Source organism: Carettochelys insculpta, chromosome 3 (assembly GCF_033958435.1).
Source record: "Carettochelys insculpta isolate YL-2023 chromosome 3, ASM3395843v1, whole genome shotgun sequence".
NCBI lineage: Eukaryota > Metazoa > Chordata > Testudines > Carettochelyidae > Carettochelys > Carettochelys insculpta.
In genome coordinates, this window is record NC_134139.1 from 119,332,079 (window position 1) to 119,345,494 (window position 13,416).

General features: G+C 41.2%; 1 protein-coding gene across 2 annotated transcripts in view; it reads left to right on the top strand.

Moving 5' to 3' along the window:
* Positions 1-2,035: 2,035 nt before the first annotated feature.
* Positions 2,036-13,416, top strand: part of TRAPPC3L (trafficking protein particle complex subunit 3L) — a 41,659-nt gene continuing 30,278 nt past the window's right edge. The window contains exons 1-4 of one of the 2 annotated variants that reach the window (XM_074990701.1): positions 2,036-2,134; positions 4,991-5,038; positions 7,606-7,703; positions 11,357-11,456. In XM_074990701.1, coding sequence (XP_074846802.1) covers positions 2,093-2,134; positions 4,991-5,038; positions 7,606-7,703; positions 11,357-11,456 — 288 coding nt within the window. In that variant the 5' untranslated portion in view covers positions 2,036-2,092. The remainder of the gene's footprint in view (positions 2,135-4,990; positions 5,039-7,605; positions 7,704-11,356; positions 11,457-13,416) is intronic. The other variant, XM_074990703.1, reaches the window with a different exon arrangement.

Sequence of the window (13,416 nt, forward strand, 5' to 3'; positions counted from 1 at the left end):
TTCCCTTACTTCAAAGTAAGGAGCCCAACTTCAAAGTCCTTACTGCGTTCCCAGGAATGGAAAAATGCCCAACTTCAATGTTTAACTTTGAAGTAGGGTGTGTATAGACACTCAGCTTTGAAGTTGCTTACTTTGAAGTTGTTTTTGTAGCATAGACACAGCCTTAGTGTTTAACAGGGTGATTGAAACTGTGAAGAATCACAACTTATTTTTTGATGTAATTAATTTGTTTTGCATAAATTGTATGAGTTAACTGTGATCCATTGACAGCCCTACTTTTCATCTCATTAAAATATGTAGAATCTGTTTGGCCCACACAAGGTTGTGCTTAGGTTTAAGGTGGCTGTCCTATTGGGCACCACTGCTGTAAGCTATAGGAGAGGTGCCTTGGGAACATCTGCATCTATCCTCTAGTCCAGGAGTGGGCAAACTTTTTGTGTCGGAATCCACTTTTTGTCCCTGCAGTTAGCAGGGCTCCCCCTCAACCGGTATAATGTAATCCAATCCAACAGAAATGTCAATTATGTGCATATGAAAAAAAAATCAGCATGTGTTAGAAAACAAGTCTGTAGAATGTAAAAACATTATTAAGTGGTACAACAAACCCTCTAAATGTGCGATTTCGAGTCGCATTAACGTGAGTTAAGTGCAACTCAAAATCCTCCTCTCCCCTCACCCTGGCTCAACCCCTCCCCCAGGCCTGCTCACCTCCATTCACGGTTCCAGCTCAACCCCCCCGCCATCCTGGTTCAAACCGCCCACCAGCTCATCACCCATTCATGGCTCCAGCTCAACCCTCCCTGCACACGGGTTTGGTTCAGCCCCCACCCTCCCCCATGCCCCAGTTCAAACCCCTGCATGCAGCTGTGGCTCAGCCTCCCCCGCCCTGGTTCAAAACCACCTAGCACAGCTCCATTTCTATCCTTCTGCCCCAATTCAAGCCCCCTGGTGCCCAACTTATGTGAAATTTGGGTTACATGAGGGCACATGGGAACGGAACCCTTGTATAAATCGAGGGTCTACTGTATTTTGACATTTTTAATGAGATGGTTGAGCCTGAGACCCAGCAGCCAATCATGCTGTGCCCCCCTCACAAAATTTCATGTCCCCTGAGGGGCCCCTCCCCCGACTTCGCGCACCCCTGCTGTAAACCAGGGGAATCTTAAGCTTCATTATACCCAAACCTCCTCCTGACAATGAAAATTACTATACGTCCCAGATGGCGAGAAGTGGGGACCTAAGCCCGCGGTCGAGGCTGGTGGGAGGAGCCTAAGCCCCACCACTCTGTGGAGGGGAAAGACAAGACTGAAGCCCAGTGGCTTCAGTTGCAGGTGGGGGACCTGTAAACTGAAGCCTGCCACCTAATGCTGAAGTCCTCTGGCTTTGGCCCCAGGTCATGAGACTTGGGCTTCAGCTTTGGTCCCAGTCACCAGCAAGTCTGAGGCATCCGTGGCAACTCCTTTAAAACAGGGTCACGACCCACTTTGGGGTCCCTCCCAACTCACAGTTTGTTCTCCCATCCGCCCCATCAGTGGCACCTCAGCAGAAGTTCACAGAGCTTGCTTGATTATAGCTCCTTGATTTTATCCTTGGAAAGAATCTAAGGGACAATTACATGCTTCATCATTGTCACGTATTTGTGTTTTTATTCCCACTCTAGAGACTCTTGTTTTCATTTGGAAGCAAAAGTTGGCGTGAACAATAGCCCAGTTTTGTTATTCTGCAGAACATAAAGATTTAGAATTCCTTGATGTTTCCTGGCCTGATTTCACCCAGTGAGATCTCTGCTGTTCTGCATTTGGATTACAATCCATTCTTAGGCAGGGAGCAGCTGTTTAGGTCGCTGTGCCTGGAAGTAGCTCTGTTGCCAATCAAATTGCTCCTGAAAGGTTTAATGCTTGCAGAGAATAGGAGGAGCATCAACAACAACATAGCATGCAGCAAACGGATTTAAAGCAAGGACAGAGCAGAAGTGAAGAGAAAATTTTAAGAAGGGGGAAGAGAGAGAAACCAGGACCTGGAGGGGAAAATGCTTCTTAAAGGAAAAAAAATATAAACGAACCATCATACAGTTCACTCTCTTTCAAGCAACATGTCACGGCCAACAAACAGAAGACAAGATAATCACAAAATAGTAAGGCTTATTTAAATATATTAGTATTATCACACATGGAGTTATATGTAGTTAGCTATTGTTTTATCAAAATGTATCATTTTGTTCAGTCGTGATGGTAGACTAGCTAGAAAATGGAGATGTGAATTAAATTTTGGTAAAACCATGTACCAAGGAATGAATCTATCAACTCTAAAAGGGATGCACCAGAGACATTTATGGTTTCAGTGAAAACATTGACCTTCCTGTGAGCAGCCAATGCAGTGACTTGAAACATAGTGGGCTTCTGTTTTAGTTTGTTACCTTAGCAGATCTCAGTATTAAAAACACTTGTGAAAAAATTGACATTAACATAGAAACATTCAAATTTCTCCTGCTGAATCTGAAATGAATTTTTAGCCAGCCTGGGTTCATAATGTGAGGAACCCAAGTGGCAGAACTCTGACTCCTTTTCTGGGAGCGGCAAGCAGTATTAGTCATGCATTTAGCATGAAACATTATGCAGTTGCAGGTACAGATGTCTTAGTCAGGACCGTAACATAGGAACTGCCCATCTGGATAACTAAGCATGCCTCTTTGCTGGCAGACTGCACCCTCTTGGGGTTGTGTGGTATTTGGCCACCTCTGAGGCCAGTCGTCTTTCCTGTGCTCGTGCTTGCATGGCACAAACGAAAGATAATGAACCTGTACTTCATAGGATAGAAGCTGGTTCTTAAGGCCAAAGTCTGCTCTCATTGCAAACAGTGTTAAAGCTCATGTTGATATCAATGGGACCTGAACTTGTCCCATAATCAGGAACTACTGATTGCAAAATACTGTCAAAAGAAGACATTTTTCCATTTCAACAAATTATGCTTGTTTAGTATTTTGATCAAGTACAGTATCTTAATATTCTCTTAATTTTCCAAAGTCCATTGGCATGTAATGCTATCCCTGAAGCATTTCTTAAACTGCACAAGCATTAAAAAAAGAAGAATGTTCTTCTGTTCCTTTAAAGGGCGAGAAAACCAAAGTTGTCAATTATTTTCTTGTTCCCCACAGTGATTTTAGGTGAAATAACCAACTGTTGGAAATCTGCCAAAAGAACACTTACTATAACTTTTTGTTCATGAGCCTGCCTGCCAAATGTGCATGTACAAGGATATTATAAATTAAAGTGACTTGTTCTCACTTTTACCAACTCATTTTGATATGATGTAGTTCTTAACTGCTGTTCAAAATTATCCTTGATGGGTGCTATTTGGCACAAAGGCCTAGGGCACTAACCTTCTGTTTTGAAAAACGAAGCTTTGGTCATCAGTGCAAATGAGTTTGTCAAAACTAGTCTAAGCTCCTGTTGAAAAATCTGGTAACAAACCCAGCATAGGACATACACAACTAGCAGCCACTGCTGAATATCAAAAGAAATGGGGTGTTTTACAGAAGATGCATTAGCAACATTTTATGTTGTTCCTAGCACAGATCATGAGCACAGCCATCAGTGTATGATCTTTCCCTTTCACTCAGACAAGTAAAATAAATTAATGAATAAATGGAAGCCTCTGACAAAAGAGGATATAAGATGAAAGGCCTGATACAGCAGTGAGATTCGCATAGGTTGCGGATATCCACTTTCAGTGAACTCTTTACAGGATCAGGACTTAAACTCCAAGTAGAGGTGGTTCAATTTACACTGCTGTGTTCTTATACTACACATTACTTTATCCCTTTTACATGAGCCCATTAACAAGCAGCTCAGTCCAGTGACAAGGGCACTCAGCTAGGAGTCGGAAGAGTTGGGTTCTGCAACTGATCTGCTGTTTAACCTTAGGCAAGTTGCCTGTGTTTTCTCTTTTGGCCTTTGTCTTATTTACAAGCTGTTGCAAGGAATCATTGTCTGTTAATATGTGTTCATACAGAGTCTCGCACAATGAGGCCTGAGCTCAGGGAGGCCTGTTAGACATTGCCATATATAAATGAAGCTATACTAATTCCCACTTGAGTCAATGGGAGTAATCTGTCCCACAAAAGCTCATCACCTAATAAATTATTTTGTTAGTCTTTTAAAGTGCTGCTGGACTGCTTTTTTATTTTGACAGTATATAGACTAGCACGGCTATCTCTCTGTTACTGTAATAAGACAAGAAGGGCTTGATTGATTTAAATGAGAACACTATTGAGCCCTGTATTTTATGGGTGAAATGCTGTACCCAGTGTCCAGTCCAAGAAAAGTAAATGGACTATAGGTTTGGGAGAGCTGTAGAGGTTCCAGTCATAGGACCGCAGAACCCTTTCCCCCAGTACAAAGTGCAACCCCAAGAGGTTAGCCTAGTGTCTGTGACAGGAAAGTCACAAAGTCACCATTGGCCTTTCCCCCTGTCCTGCCCCACATGCAGCCAAACACTCCCATGATCTGCTCCTGGCCCAGGCTGCTAGAATGCTGTTCATGCACTAAGTATATTTTTGTCAGGGCCCACACATTTCCTCTGTCTCCAAACCAATGCCACAGACCATCTTAAGAAAACTCCAGCCAGCATCAACATTTTTCCTTAAAATAATGAAGCTAACCAACCACAAAAATGTGACAAGCCTATTAGAAGCCTAAATAGACAAAAAGACAATATTTCACCTTGGCTCCAATTGCCATCAGAGATTTTTTAATTAATATTATTTAAATTATTTGTATTGTGGTAGTAACAAGACCCTTAGTCAGAACCCCATTGTTCAAAGTGCTGAGGCTTATTCCTCCCAACATGATTTAAATTTCTATGTAAAGTTTAAACTGCATTTTCATTTCAGTCCATCACATTTTGTGTCTTTCTTTGAGTGGTCCATAGAGGCCACATAAAGACCTGTGTGAACCCTGGTCATTTTTCTTTACTTCTTTTTATCTTGTAGGACTGGCATTTACCAAGCATCTCTTCCTCTGCCTCAGCACATCACATGGTATGCAGCACATCTAGAATACTATGTTTCCTACCGTCCCTCTGGATTTTTCAGCAATGCATTTGCTGTACAAGGTGTTTAGATATCAACAAAAACCATTTTCATTTTTAAAAAAAAATCAGAGCTTTTTCCTCCTGTTGTTTCTCCTAAAAGTCCCCACAGAACATTACATTGGACATATCTCACAAAGTGCTCCACTCATGAAGGGACAACCTAGAAGGTGGAAATTATATCTTTTTCAGATAGAGCTCGATTGTAGTCCTGTTTTTGAGCAAAACCCAAAACTGAGTAAGACTTACCCAGGTCTGAGGTCTGAATCAGATGTAGTGCATGGTCCCTACTCTCTGGCTACTCCCCTCTGAGCAAGTGTGTGGACCGAGACAGACTTTGATCAGCTCCAACCTACCCATTTGCACTGGCTAGAACAGAAAACCAGCCATGAGACAGGGAAGGGAGGGAATAAATTAGACCCAGAGGACCATCCCTGAGACACTTAGGGGCTATTCCATAACTGGTGCAGTTTAGTCACCAACCTGTACTCACAATTCAAAACCACAATCTAAGCCCTTGCCTACACCCAATTACACTAGACACAAGTAACATTAGAGGGGAGACAAACTCCTTCTGTGGACACAGTTATATTGGTATAAACATGCTTATATCAGTCTAGCTCAGGAGTGGCCAACCAATTAGAGACCAAGAGCCAAAATAGCTGTGGCTGGAAAGCAGAGCTGTATATTATATATTTTTATATATCTATATAGATATATCATTTATTTTTATATGTCTATATAACATATTTAGACATAGATAGATGTATAAAAATGAATACATACTACATAGCTCAATGCCCCCCGCCCACCCCCAAACAGCCAGGCACTCCCAGCTTGCCCGCTTTTTAACCCAATCCCCTCCTCTCTCCCAGACCCAGGCATTCCCAGCCTCCCTACTCTAACCCAATCCCCTCTGCTCCCCCAGAGCTAGGCACTCCAGCCCCCTGCTCTAATCTATCTCCAGTCCATCTTCCCTCCCCTAGAGCCAGTTCATTGCTCAAAGAGCCGCATGTGGCTCAAGAGCTGTGGGTTGGCCATCCCTGGTCTTGCTAGTCCCATGCAGATAAGGGAATAAATTGTACTAGTAAAGGTACCTTTAAACTGCTATAACTGTTTTGGTTAAAGAAAAGCATACCCTAAACCAGATTTATTATACCAGTACAATTTTGAAATGTAGAGGGGGCCTAACCCTTAATCTTGTCTTGTAATATGAGCACTTACATGTAAAAGTGGTAGTAGCCCTTGTACTTGACTTTAACCAGCCGTATTGTTGAGGTATTGGACTGAGCTGTCTCACTCTTTCCTTGAGAGCCCAGGTATGGTGTTAATAGGGAACTTTCACAGTCATGGAAGCTCTCTGGTGCCTTGATGTAAACCAGCAAGCACAGAATGCAGTGCTTAGTATAATTCTGAACATTCTATTGTGAACCATATGGCTTCAGGGAAACTGGGTATTGGTGTCTTTGTCTTTGCGGCAGAAAAGTGCCCAAGGTTATCTCACATATCATAACTAATCTCAGGCTTTTCCCTAGCACAGATCCAGGTTCACTCCTTTTACCTTAGTTTGGCAAGTCAATGTCCACTTTTCCTCATACAGATAAATCCTCTGGGAACAACCAGACAGCACTGAGCATACCCTCTCTTCCTACCAAGTTCATGCATTTGCCCTTCCTACCTTCTTGATTTGTACAGATTTTAGAAGCAGTTACCATGAGCAGCAGGACAGACCTCTGGTTTAAAAGTGGAAACTAATAGATACATTTATTTGTGTGGCAGAAAGAGTGTAAGGCAAAAACTCCAGCATTCAGGAATCTGGAGGTACGATAGCACTAGGAATGGCATAAGAGCTGCCTATAGGGAAAAAATACTGGTGTCTTGTTAGATTGCTGAACAGGAGAAGACTCTGGATTGATTCTCTTCTGCTTTGCTTTATTATGTGCACACGTGCAGAAGACGTTCAAAGTGGGTGTAAAGTGTTATTTTTCTGAACCAACAGCTTTTTGCATCCATTTTGCATTCACTGGGCATAAATATGAATGACAACACTCAGGTCCTCTGTGCCATTTTCATTACAATTAAATTTCATGATCCAAGTTGCTGCTACATTTCTAAAAGATCTACTTTAATACTGTGTTGGCCCAGTAACCCAAATGCCTGGCATTAATCATGTTTCTTTTTTTAAGTTTTATAGCTCTTCTTCCTTCCAAAATTTGAACACATTGCTATACACCAGTCCTGCAAACAGTACTCCATGCAGGCATAAGGGGTGCCTGCACAGATCTCTTTGCAATGCTAGGATCTTGGTGAGGAGTGATGATAAAGTAAGATATACTGAATCCATGCACTGAATTTCACTGGCAATGCGTCCATAGACAGGAGCTATGTATAAAGATGAATGCTGGGCTTTTTTATTCCAAGTCAACATAGGAGATTAGAAGGAGCCATTAAGAATTTGTTTCAATTTTGTTTCATGTTCAGACCATGTCCATGCTCATTTTCCCCATTGTTTGGCAGAGCAGAGAACTCTTTGTGCTCACTTATGGGGCTTTAGTAGCCCAGCTGTGCAAGGACTATGAAAAGGATGAAGATGTGAACAAGTATCTGGAGAGAATGTAAGTAACAAATTTATTCTGCATCCCACATCCATCCTAGCAAAATTGATATCTAGCTACCTGGACTTTTCCCTCCAGCTTATTATCTGTTTTCTGTATAATAGCAGTACAGGTTTGGGACCTTCAAACTATGACAGATTCCTCAACACAAAGGCACTTACAATAAATTTCCTTGCACTTGACAAGGTGGTTTAAGAGAAGAACCCCATCTCCCTGTGCAGGGTCCTAGAACCCATCACCCAAGTACACACCCCCTTTGGCAATTGTTTTCCATGGGCATACTAACAGACAAGCTGAATGACAGGAATGTTCAGCATGGTAATTAACACTAAACAAGCAAAGTCTTTGGGGGCAGGGCTGGCCTTTTTGTTCTGAGTTTAACACATAGCATAATGGCAGTCTTGGTCCATGAGTGGGCTTCTGAGGATTACCATAATAGAAAATAATAACTGATAATATTACAGAAAAATTTTGAACTCATTATTAACAAAACCTGATTCTCAGAGTTAAGTTCATCCATATGGAAAACACAAACATACCATAGAGAGATAGCCGTGCTAGTCTATATAGTATCAAAACAAAAAAGTAGTCCATAGCACTTTAAAGACTAACAAAATAATTTATTAGGTGATGAGCTTTCGTGGGACAGACCCACTTCTTCAGACCATAGCCATAGCAGGACAGATTCAATATTTAAGGCACAGAGAACCAAAAGTAGTAGTCAAGGCTGACAAATCAGAAAGATATTATCAAGGTGAACAAATCAGAGAGCGGAGGAGCAGAAGGAGGTGGGGGAAAGTCAAGAATTAGATAAAGCCAAGTATGCAAAAGAGCCCAAAAGCTCATTACCTAATAAATTATTTTGTTAGTCTTTAAAGTGCTACTGGACTGCTTTTTTGTTTTGATACAAACATACCATGTAAGACTCCATGTCCAATCAAACCAAGAAGAATTTTGAATATCAGAAACACAATAAAGTGCTTGCAAACAAATTACAGGCCAATAGTTTATTTACAAAAATTATTCAAAACAACACCGATTTGAGAAAATCATGATCTACTCACCAACAGAAAAAAGAGAAACAAAACTCATTAAATCAATGATGTGGAGGTCTGGGGTCTTACCTTACTTTTCTCCTACAACATGAGCTTTTTCTTACCAAGCTTTATCTTTTCCGTTTAATCTCTCCTCCCTGATTTAGCATGAATTTAGCCAACTGTTTTTTCTGAAGCTTTTGCCAGCAGATCTATTTTGCTTTTCTGTTTCTGCAGCATTATCAGGGAAGATGAAAGCAGAACAGCTTTGGAAGCAAAGTTTGTAACTTAGTAGCTCCTATATGCATAGGTATAATACTAAGGCTGTTATGTTTCTTCTTTATACAGGTTGTCAGCCAGGAACTTGTCATTTTAGTTTACTGTTGGTTTTATGGATCTAAAGGTTAAACTTAAAAACAGCCTGAGCACTATCCTGTATTGGTGATGTATATATTTTAATAACTTCTAATGAAATATTTACTAGTGCAGCTAATGGTGATGCTAAATGTGCCAGGCAATAAATAAATATTTAATGGCTTGCCAGTACATCACACAGTGTTATTTTGAACCTCAGTCTTCCAGAAAGCTTTTTGTTATAACATGGAATTTGGAATGGTATAACTTTAAGTCTTCCTCTTGCAGGGGCTAATCTGAAATCAATGAGAAACTTTCCATTGACATAAGTGAACTTTGAATAAGGCCTCTAATGAGCAGTGAAAGAGATTAAGAAACAATCAAGTTCAGATGGATATGGGAAAAAAAATCAATAAAAGCATTTCTGAGCTTGGCCCAGGTGCTTGCATATACATTTGTGTCAGTTTCATTAAGTTTTCCTTCTGCAAAACCTCCTCTACAATATTTGCCATAATTTAGCAATAGTTAGAGTTTCCCTATATTTAATAGTCAGTGGTATCTTCAGAAGGCTTGCAGTGAATTTCACTGACGTATTTTATGTGGAGAAGGATTTGACAGTCTTTCATCCTTTTTATATTGTCATTTTTCTGGTTTTTGAGATGTGTGTCAACATTTTAATTAAATTTAAAGTTGGTTAAATGCAAAATGCATGTCACCTAAATGCAGTTAATTTTGCACAGAGATTATATACAGCTATTTTTATGATGATTGGAAACCAAGAGGAAGGAACGTGTTACTAGAAGAAAAGGGAGAAGGGAAGGTGGAGAAGGAATTTCAGAGGAGGAATGAGAGAAGAAAGAGAAGAGAAAGGAGGATAAAGCAAAAGGGACTAGCAGAGAATGGGGAGAACATATGTGAAGAAGGAGGTAGGACAAGAAGGAGGAAGACCATTGTCTTCACCAACAGAGGAGAAAGCTGTGGAGGAATGAAGGGACCTACTCATATCTTATGTAAATCATTTCACAGAGGTTTCAAGGGACAAAACTTCTGCAACCTACAATTTCTGTGGCAGGCAAATAAGCCAAGATGCCCAGGACAAAAAAAACTCTGTGCCAGTTTTTGGGAAATCCAAGTTATGACCTGATGGGGAAGTACCTTTTTCTGTATGGGAGACTATAATAACCTTAACAAATACATTAATAGCATAGCTATATCAGACTCAGGGAGCTCCAAGTCTAAGGGGCAGGCTACCACAGAAGGTCAGATGAATGTTCTCTTTGTTCTTGTAATGCATAAAGAATAGTTGTATTGCAGGAGCTCACATACAACACTCCTCCTCTCTGAATGCCTCAGGCAAAATGGCCTCTACCAAGCTTTCTAAACAGGTAGGCTGGGCTCAGCCAGTCATGGAACTAGTGGACATGCATAGTGCTAATATGCGCTCGTGATGAATGTGGTAAATTGAGCAAAACCAGACTGCGACTCCACTTGTGAACAAGTTCAAGTATCTAGCACAAAATGCAGAGATGAACCTCTGTGAAACACTATGACTGTTTCACTGCGAATACACATTAACTGGGAACATTTGTTGGTTTCTTCAGTTACTCTGTAATTTATTCTTTTGCTAACTACTCTATTGTTTTACATATGCTCCAGTGAACCTAAAATTGGCAAATTTCAACCCAAGCAAATATCATGAAAAGTGTGCGCCATCCCCTCAGACAATGCGTGGGTATGCCAAACTGCCATACTTAGGGCAGTGAGTCTACTAGTGTCACCACATTCCCAACTGGCAAAGCTGCATGCTCAAGGTATAAGGGCCTTCTGAGAGGAGTCACTTTAAAGAGCCCAAGTCAGAGAACGACATGAGGAAAGATGACACTAAGGGTGGTTAGGTTTTACTAAAGACAAATTAGTAGGACCTGATTCTCATTTACATTCAGGCCACTTTATTCCACTTTAGTCAAACAAAGAGGCCCTAAAGAAGGCATAAATTATATCTGTGTCTACTTTAAGACCCCTTTATATGATGACAAAAGGTACAGGCCTACTTTACATGACCAGTGTAGAAAGCGTCCTTAGCGTATATGAGAACTGGGCCAAGTAAAATCTCCACATCCCAGAATACTTCTTCACTCAGGGGCCATAGCAGACCCATTTCATGCAGCTGCTTTGCACAGAGAAAGAATGAGACTAGAGGGAGAAATGAGGGCAGGAGACAAAAAGTGTTCAATTTTTCATATAACTTTCTTTTCTTTGCCTCAGGGGATATAACATTGGTATACGACTGATTGAAGACTTTTTGGCTCACTCTGCAGTGAGGAAGTGCCGTAGCTATTCTGAAACTGTGGATGTGATTGCACAGGTAAATAAGTTTAAAGTAGCTAGCCTTTGGTATCTTGATGTCCCCAGACTGTGAGAGGACTCGTCGGCATTATCTCCTACTTCTTCTTCCATAGCAGAGTTAGTCCAACTACCAATACGGTAGCCTCTCCTGTATGAAATGAAGGTGTTACAAAGCAGACCAGGGTAGTGTGTTGTCTTTCATATTAACATGAGAGCATAAACTTGAGTCTGCTCACAGTGGCAGTTCTCAGCCCTGATGAGCTCTCAGAGTGCTGTGATACCATGTGAGCTGTGAGCCTTTGAACAGTCCCACTACCTTTAAAATACTAGCAGCTAGTCCATGCAGATAGGTGTTAGCTGGTGGCCGGATAATGTGTGGTGAGGTACTCCCCTGGGTCCTAAACAACCCAGTTTTTTACTGTTAGAGCAGGGAGCTCCTAGCACTCTCACCTATGGCCAGGCTGTGGTAACCAAATGGTTACAGTTCTTTTTGTTGTGCCAGCTGTGTTGCAGTGACAAAAGGGTTAACAGCAGTCAGGCTTCGATCTTAACTAGTTACAAGTTTATTAACACTACAGTTATAAGCGTGTGGTTACAAAAGGCTATTGTCTACTTCTTATATGCTAGCAAAGTACAGGTGTTAACAAGTTACGTTACAATCCAATACAAAGATATCTGTTACCATCTAACACAATGATATCTTAACACAACGACATCTAGTTACAGAGCTCTAATTCTTTAGCTGTGCACAAAAAGAACGGAGACCTAGCGTGGGTATATCTTACCCTCTCTGCGTCTCTCAATACCAGCGTAGCCAAGCCGGATCGGTGACTCAATTCCACGGAAAGACGAATACGAGGTTGGGCGTCCCCAGTTGTGGACCTCAGAAGGCAATCACCTGACCTGACCAGCAGGTAGTTGGTGGAATGCACTCAAAGTTAGAGTTCTGCTGGGCCCACCTTTTATACCCATTTTAGGTTACGTATTCTCTTTCTTATCTAAGGTGCCAGATCATACTGGTCTGTCTTTTGTGATGCCAGTTTGTTACAAGGGCAATTCTTACTTAATTTGCACTTGTAAGACAGGAAATAAGCAATTTAGGAGTACAGGACATTCTTTTTGTGTGGGCAGGGACTTCCTCTTCTGGGATGGTATGTGTGTGTGCACCATATTCATCAATGCCAGCTGGGGTGATTTCCTGAGGGTCCCCCCCCTCCTCTTGTTGACAGTTTGGCCTGTTAGCCTTCTATCTGTACTTTCTGCTTCTCAGGGTCACGATAAGCTAGCACATCTGGGCCTCAATGAGGGCATCCAAGACAGTGCTGTCAGCAGCCGTTTCCGTGCCCTGTGTGCTCCTCAGTGGCGGGGGAGGGGGGGCAGCGAGCAAGTTGGCTTGTAAGGGGGAGACTTTGTCTGGCTACAATAGGACAATGGAGTTTTAACCAAGATCATTATACGGCTAAACACTGAAGCATATGCTTAATTTTGAGGAGCAACCTTCCCATAGTTCCATTATGTAGCACTGGCTTTTACATATATTTTGATGAATAACACCAAGTCTGTAGAAGAGACATTGACTTCTGCTTACATAACATCACTGATATATTTCAGTCCATAAATGCTTGAAAGCAGGAAATTCAATATAGCAGATAAACCGTGGTCCGTATTCAATCACCAACATTATAGCTAGATTTACTTAAAATTAAATTAAAAGCACGTGATACTAATTTCCACAAAAGAATCATCATAACCAAGTACTGATTCTAATAGTAAGAATTCAAATATCTATGCAGCTAAATGTACACCATACGAGGTTATGTGAGTAAGACAAGCAGGAATTGACAGCATGAATATACCCCCAAATTGAACACAGTTGTTTTAATACAATATAGTTCAGTTTTCCTCTTTTAAAATATATTTAACAAAAACAAGCACAAAGATGTCTGTCATGGATCATACTCAGCCATTCAGGTTTGCAC